This window comes from Stegastes partitus, unplaced genomic scaffold (genome assembly GCF_000690725.1).
Source record: "Stegastes partitus isolate 25-593 unplaced genomic scaffold, Stegastes_partitus-1.0.2 Scaffold2259, whole genome shotgun sequence".
Lineage (NCBI taxonomy): Eukaryota > Metazoa > Chordata > Actinopteri > Pomacentridae > Stegastes > Stegastes partitus.
Window position 1 is genome coordinate 52,898 of NW_007579990.1, and position 7,784 is coordinate 60,681.

Below are 7,784 nucleotides of genomic sequence, written 5' to 3' on the forward strand. Positions count from 1 at the left end.
TAATAAAACTGTTGGAACAGAAGAAACTGTCCAATCAGAGCTGAGTATGCAATGTGATGTCATTCCCCCACTCTTCTCCCAAAAATATATCTTTAAAAAGAAAAGCTGTACCCCTGTGAACCCAGACTCCTACATTCCCATGATGCAGCTGGACAGTGATCCTGTGCATCGTGTACTGAACTATGTCCCATCTGTCTGTCCGTCAGTCCTGTCTGTCCAGCAGAAGCAGCAGTTAGACGGAGTCGTCTACTCGTCTCGTTTCGCCGTCGCTCTTTTCTTCTCTCCAGATGCCGCCTTCAGTTTTTCCTGGGGGGCTCGATACGTCAGCGACAGTCGCTGCATCTGTTACATCGCTGTGGACTCCAGGAAACGAAACAAAGGTCTGTATGTCTGTCTGTCCAGCTGTCTGACTGCTTCCTGTCCACCTGTCTGACTGCTTCCTGTCTGTCCTCTCAGACTCACCTGGTCTCGGTCCGTCCCTCGTCGTCCACACCAGCGTCCCGTTCGGCTTGGAGCATCTGGAGCGAGACAAGGAGGACGTCCAGCCAATCATCTTGCAGGAGCTCCACAGACTTCTCCCTGGTCTGCCTGAGCCAATCAGCACCAAGTGCCATAAGTGGAGGTACTCCCAGGTGAGTCCACGTCCACCTGGACTCGTCCCGGTGAGGGAGCGTTTGATTTACGACCCCTCTTGTCGCTCCTGCAGGTGCTGACCTCGGTACCAGACTGTCCAGGTCACATGATCGTCCTCGACCAACCGCTGCTGGTCTGCGGCGGCGACGCCTTCTGCCACTCCAACTTTGACGGCTGCGTGGAGTCTGCACTGAGCATGCTCAGTGCGCTGAAGGCCTCGCTGTGAGTCCAGCAGGAGACACTGATCAATAACCAATGAGTCATCAGTTAATCAGTAACCGGTTATTACAAGTTAATTAAGTTTATTAAAAGTTGTGAATTAAATTAATAGATTGTTGTTGACTAAATGTTTCTGTTTTTGTCTTTAAATAAAGTGAAACTTTTCTGGATTAAACCTGTCTCCTCTTTTCCTGAACTAAACTCAACTAAACCAGCTGGTTTGAACTGATTCTTGGGTCCTGGTTCTAAGGACCAGTACCTGACTGGTCCTAAAGACGAGTTTACTGCCTTGTTGTACGGACTGGTTCCTGACCGGTTCCAGACTGGGTCCAAGAACTCGTTCTCAGGACTAGTTGCTAGATCCCTAATTGGTTCTAAGCATTGAATCCTGGCCGGGTCTTGACTAGTTCTTCAAACTTGCCTTATTTTCAAGACCTGTTCCTGATGAGTGCTGAGGACTAGTTCCTGTCTTGATCTTAAGACGGGGTTCTGACGAGTTTACTTCCCAGTTCAAAGGACTGGTTCCTTACTGGTTCCTAAGTGGTTTTAAGGACTTGCTCTGGACCATTTCCAGGCATGTTTCTGACTGGTTTCTTTATTCCTCTGAGGTTTTCGTCACCGGGTCCTTGCTGGTTCTGGTACTGTGTCCAGCCGCTGAGCTGCAGAGCTTCAGTCTGCGGTTCCTCTTCACACTTGCTTTGATCTTTTTATAGCAGCAGATAAGACAGAATTAGTTATGGTTCGGTGCCCACGAGGCTCACGGAGTGTGTGTGACCTAATTTCTCCTCACTGTTCTCCAGTCGTTTGGAGCGCGCTCAGTAGCGCTGCTGCAGTGCATTGTGGGGGAAGCGATTATCATTTCTGCCAAGTCACTGGTAGATCAGTGTTTCTGCAGGACGCAGCAGTCGACAGAAAACCAGGAAACCGCTTCAGAGGCAGAGCTGCCCTTCATCATGTTCACCATCTTCACCTTCATCCTCCTCCTCATCATCTCTGAGTCCACTGGGACCGAAACACGCATCAGTAAACGTTTAGAGTTTGTGATTTATAACTGTTGTCTTATTGGACGTCCTTCGCTGCACCGACAGCACACTTTAAATACTCCTTCACAGAACTGCATGTACGTATAAGTACTGAAAACAACATCAGGAAAACGTACTTTTACACATTAAAGATCACTTTCTGTCAGAATATCAGCAGGATCATTCATCCCTCAGCTGGACCTGTTGGCTCCTTGTAGTAAAAACAAAAGTAAAACAGACGCTCATGTTTCATGTTCACAACAATTCTACCTGGGCTGCAGGTGGATCAGTGGTTAGCACCGTTAGCACCGTTAGCGCCTCACAGCTAGAAGGTCGCCGGTTGGCGTCCCGGTGAGGACACCCGGGATCTTCCTGCGTGGAGTCTCCATGTTCTCCCCGTGCAGCGTGGGTTCTCTCCGGGTTCTCCGGCTTCCTCCCACAGTCCAGAAACATGCTGAGGTTAATTGGTGATTGTAAATTGTCCGTAGGTGTGAATGTGAGTGTGCTTGGTTGTCTGTCTCTAAGTGTAGCCCTGTGATAGACTGGTTACCTGTCCAGGTGAACCTGCCTTCACCCTGAGTCAGCTGGGATAGACTCCGCCCCCCATGACCCTGGTGAGGATCAAGGTGTATTATTATTAATACAATAATTCTACCTGATAAATGCAGCATATTTCCAAACGGCACCAAAACAAACTGAATATCTGCTTTAGTGGAGTTTTTGTGCATCTCAAGACTCTCAGACAGGCGACAGCAGCTGTTTATAAATAGTTTATTCACCTTTACAGTGTTTTATTTCATTATAAAACAAGAAGGGACAGAATAAAAGAACCGGGGAGGGGGGTCAGTTTAACATGAAATGTTCTCCATGGTGGTGTTCGGGGAAAAACTGGACTCTTGTTCAGAGGAAAACAAAAATCTGATGCAACAGAAACCAGTTTGTGCAGCTGAAATGATGCTACAGAACCACATCAGTCAGAACCTGATCAATACTCATCAATACCGACTCAGTGGGACAAAAACTTCAGATTCAACCTGGCAGACAATGTTCTGGGTTGAATCTCACCTATTTTCATAAACCCCGCCCCTAAACACTGATTTGTCCAATCACAGCTTATGGAAAAGTAACGTTAGCATGTCCAGCTAAGTGATTAGCTTATAACAGACGTTTCCTCGGAGACGAGCCGTTACTGACTGAAGCGACACCTCAGCTGCTCTGGGAGCTGCTTGGTCCTGGGTACTAACAGAGGTCATGCTAATGTTAGCGGCGAGCGGCTCTGTCCTGAACTTTACGCTCCAAAAACTATTTATTCAGTCCTGAAAGCCTTTCCTCGTACTAAACTCAAAACAATGAATCAAGTCAGCAGATTTAAGGAGCAGATATTAGCTTGATTAGCCACTTAGCTAAAATGACAGTTTAAAGGTGAAATGAAACAACTTTTTCTGGCTTCATGGTCAAGAACGGACAGCAACAGCAGCTCTGGGGGGCGGGGCTTAGTAAACTCTCAGCTGTTATTGGTTTAGAGACGCTAACAACATCAGAGAAGCTGTTAGCGTGTTGGTTTGTACATTTCTTGGACTGACGGATGTGGTTCATGACCTCTGAGGGAGGTGTGGTCACATGACGGATCCGTTCTTCAGTCAAAAGCTCAACAAGTAGTTCAAAGACTGAAACGCTGACACACGAGGTTATGAAATGCAGAATCTGTTACTGTGGTCTAACATACCTGGAGAGCGGATCGGAACGTGGCCACACCTGAAGGCCAGAAGAACTCAACGACCTCTTTAACTCCAAGACTGACAAACAAACAGCAAGAACTAAAACTGAGAAATGAAACATGAGACTGAGCTTCATTTTGGCAGGTTTGTGATGTAAACAGAAGAGAGCTGAAGCACTGTTTGGTCGACCGAAGCCTGAAGCTCCTCTGAATGTTCACTGTGGTGAAGAGAACACGTTCAGGGTTCCTCCTCACTGAGGAACCCTGAACGTGTCGGAACAGAACAGCGTGGACTGTAAGACGTCAGCAGGTTTGTCGTTTCCTGCGTCGACACGGTTTCTGTTCACTTTCTGTCCAGATGAGCTTAACTCGTCGACGACGGACAACTAGAACAGAAGAAAAGGTATGGAGCACCTGAACAGTCAGAGACGTGGACAGCACCTGCCCGGCCTCCAACACCTGACGCCGGCTCACCAACACGAACCCAGCCGAGGAGGATTCCGCCCGGCCATGAAGACACCGAAGAAGAAATGTCGAAGCTGAATCTGATTAGAAATGAGGCTGTTTTTAGCTGCACGTGTTTAATGCTGGACCAGAACCACTTTCTGATCCTGATCCGAACCTTAAACCAGATGTTGGATCAGATCTGCCACTCAGAATGAGTCGCTCAGGTCCGAGCGGGTCGATGTCAGGATGAGGCCAGGTCTGACAGCACCAAACGAGACGGGAGTTGTTGCTGTAAAGTGGCGGCTGATCGCCTGACAGAGCTGGACGAACGCTCGCTGTAGAGCACCACGGATGGACGACGGCTCGACCCGGAAGCCTAGCACCGAAACACAACGGGCCTGAAGAGGCTGATCAAACAGGAGGAGGTTCTGTTTGGTGAAAATGACGCTAATCTGGGTCAGTCTGATAAAAATCAACTAAATCTGACAGAAGGTTCCACCTCAGAACCAGCCACAAGAACTTCAACAGTTCTACCTTCAGTGGTGAATGTTCCAGAGAACCGGGCCTTCATGTCCATAGAGCAGGGTCCAGAATCATCACTTCAATGGATTTTAATGGGAAAACACATTTGTGTAGAACCTGACACCAGATCAGTTCTACATCCATCCAGGTGTCACAGTCTGAACTCTGGACCTGGTTCTGTTCATGTCCTCTGTCAGCAGCTGGTAGCATCAGTATTATGGGATGGATCATAGTGGTACCAGTTTAATGTCTATGACTCTGTCATAGACATTAAACTGGTACCCTGGATGTGGTTCTGGTTCTGATCAGTCACCAGAGGAAACTTAACAAAGTGACTTCTGGGTCAACTTTCCAGGCTCGTATCAGCATGTGTGATGGTGGCTGGTCAGAACCAGTTTTAGACAATGGAAGGACCGGTTTACCTCCAGAACCTACCAGAACCGTCTACAGACAGGATCCACTCTGAGGATAAATCAGTTTATCACTTTGTAGCTTTTCTGGAATGACCCAACCGATAATTGGACTACATCCAGGTGGTTCTGGTCCTGTTCTTAATCTCGCCCAACATCCTCTGACCAAAAAAACATCCACCAGTCCAACACCACAACTACCGGGTTGTTGGACCTCCTCCTGTGTGATCAGACTCTAGTCAAGGCTCCAGATCAATGAGCAGACTGGTAGTAGCACCAAACGAGAGGACGGAAGTCAGGCGTCAGAACTAGAACCCAGAACTTCTACATGACCAACAGAGACGCTCCAATCGCTTGGACAGATGTTCAGAGGGTGTGTCTGGATTTACTGGTCAGAAAATCGGACCTGGTGAAGCAAGCCAACACTGACGGCACCATAACGAAGAGTCCACAGCGCCGACGGGGTCCATCAGTACGTGGTGGTACTTTGCAGTAACGCTGGACAAGCAGGAGGAACCTGGAAATAATAGTATTCCAAACACTTGAAGAAGAATCTGTGGTTCCTAGTTAGATTGTGGGATGAAACCAGAACCACTGGTTTGGACTAAAGCTCTAACAGAACCAGAGTGGAGCTCCTCTCTGGACCTTGCTGAACCTTGAACCGTCGTCTCTGGCGTTAAAGGTAAAGTTTGCAAAGACTGAAGTGCTTAAACGTCGATGATCAGAGTGATGATCACCGAGTGTCACCATCTTTGACCCTCAGCACTCTCGGGTTCCTGGAAAATCAGCGTTTGTCAACCTGCTCTGGACAAACTTCTCCGACTCAGGAGGTTCTGATCGGACCTGACAGCTTAAATTCTCACTTAAAAAAACACAGTTTAACTGAAACGCCGCAGCTTTAGAACGGATCGATCAGCACAACGTTCTTGGATGGACCGCCCGGAAATATTTACAAGGATTCAGTAAAGCGTCGGTTATAAACTCCACCCGCCTGGCGACCCGGACACAGAAAACCGAGCGCTCTGCAGTCGAAGGTTTCCGGACGTCGGCCTACATGTAGGAATGATTACACTGTGTGTTTGTCATTTAGCTTAATGATTGATAATGTCAGAGTACAACAAAAATACATGTTCTGGGAGCTGATTGAAGAGGATCTTCTGTGCAAACAGACAGACAGACGCATCTTGTGATTGACACAACTGCAGCAGATTGTGAACTTTCCCTTCTGCATTGTCACATTCAAACAGCAGGTTGTTGCTTCTCTTTGTGCAGTGCTTCTTCCCAAATCCTGACCAGCTGAGACCAGGTTCAGACCAGTGAGTTCAGTCTGGAACACGAGTCACCAATCTGGAAAACATACAGCTTTGGGGTTTGGAGGTTCTTTGTTGGGAAGAAACTCAAGAATCCAGGATTAAAACAAAAAGTTCCTGAGATTTCATAGCATTAGATGTTCCTGGGAGCTTCAGAAGAAGGCAACATCTCTTGTGGTTTTGGTTGAAGATGTTTTAAACCTTTGTGAAACGTCTCAGAAGGCAACTGGACTTTTCTCATTAGTATTTCTAGAACTAGAAAAGTCCAGTCCAGTCCTACTGGAGCTCTACCATGACCTGAATCTCCAAAGACAAGAGCTCCACAGTTTGTTATTGTTGGTCCAGAACTCTCAGACTGATCCAAACCTGTGGTATCCAGATGTTCTGGTTGACAGACTGATTCTGCTCCTATGGTGTAATGTGTGATCGCCCCTAACCCTAAAACCACCTGCACTCTGTAAAACTGGACGGTTAAAGTTCCTTCTAGAACAGAAATATGCAAAATCTAAAGAGATGCTTTAATCACTTCAGCAATTTTCTGATTTCATTCAGTCAAGTTAGTTTCCGTGATATGAACTCCTGCTGAGAAGCAGGAACATCACCTGATTTTACAAGGAACTACAACCGAGCTGTCCTTCAGAGCTCCACGAGGGTCAGTACGATCAAGTCTAAAAACATCTCGAATAAGAAGTGAATTTAGGGACGAAGTTGGGGCACAAAGAGAACCATCAACACTGAGATACAGCTGAACCAAAGTGAAGCCTGCAGAGGAAAACTGAACCAAGACCGGTCTGCATAAAGTCTCCTGGAACTGCTTAGGAGGCAAGGAGGGAAGGAAGGAAGGAAAGAAGGAAGGAAGGAAACGTGGGGATTCGTCCAACAAACCTGGTCGCAGAAGAAGTCTACTTGTCTTTCTTTATATTCAAGTTTTACTCCTTTAATTTCTCAAACCTCCCGTCTGTCCGTTCATCCATCACTCGTTTGGCCCCGCCCCCTCCCCTCCGGCTGCCATGATTGTCCAGGTGTGCGCTGAGTAGAAGACAGGAAGGGGCGGGGCTTATGTTCTGACCAGAGTTCTTTAAATGCAGAGTCTCTCAGATCAGTTCTGGTCCGTCGGTTGGTTTTATTCCCCGTTAGAGAACCACAGCCAGCGCCGGGCTGCGGTTCAGCGCCGTGTGTACATACATACTGTGTATATGTATATATATATGTGTGTATATATATATATGTACACGTGTGTCAGACTTTAGTGATCTGGTTGTGGTGGTCCTCTTCGAACGGCTCATTCTCAGGGTCAGAGTCCGTCGTGTCGGAGTAACGGTAGTGATCCGGTTCGTTGTCGCTGACGTCCGGCGTCACCGAGGCCGACGTGCTGCTGGCGTCACAGTTCGATCCCTCCTCCACCGTCTTGGTGAAATAAAGTTTTACCTGAAGCAGAAAGCAGAAGGTGAACCGATGGACTGGGTCTCATTTAGAACTCGAGGCTGCTCAGTAAAAGCCTCAT

General features: G+C 47.5%; 2 protein-coding genes across 3 annotated transcripts in view; one reads left to right on the forward strand and one right to left on the reverse strand.

The window, feature by feature from the left end:
• Positions 1-1,027, forward strand: part of rnls (renalase, FAD-dependent amine oxidase) — a 4,568-nt gene extending 3,541 nt beyond the window's left edge. For both annotated transcript variants that reach the window (XM_008304583.1, XM_008304585.1), the window contains exons 5-7: positions 207-380; positions 457-632; positions 707-1,027. In XM_008304583.1, the coding sequence (XP_008302805.1) occupies positions 207-380; positions 457-632; positions 707-859 (503 nt within the window). In that variant the 3' untranslated portion in view covers positions 860-1,027. The remainder of the gene's footprint in view (positions 1-206; positions 381-456; positions 633-706) is intronic.
• A 5,019-nt stretch (positions 1,028-6,046) lies between these two features.
• Positions 6,047-7,784, reverse strand: part of ptenb (phosphatase and tensin homolog B) — a 21,016-nt gene continuing 19,278 nt past the window's right edge. Inside the window, exon 7 of the mRNA XM_008304595.1 lies at positions 6,047-7,740. Coding sequence (XP_008302817.1) covers positions 7,520-7,740 — 221 coding nt within the window. The 3' untranslated portion in view covers positions 6,047-7,519. The remainder of the gene's footprint in view (positions 7,741-7,784) is intronic.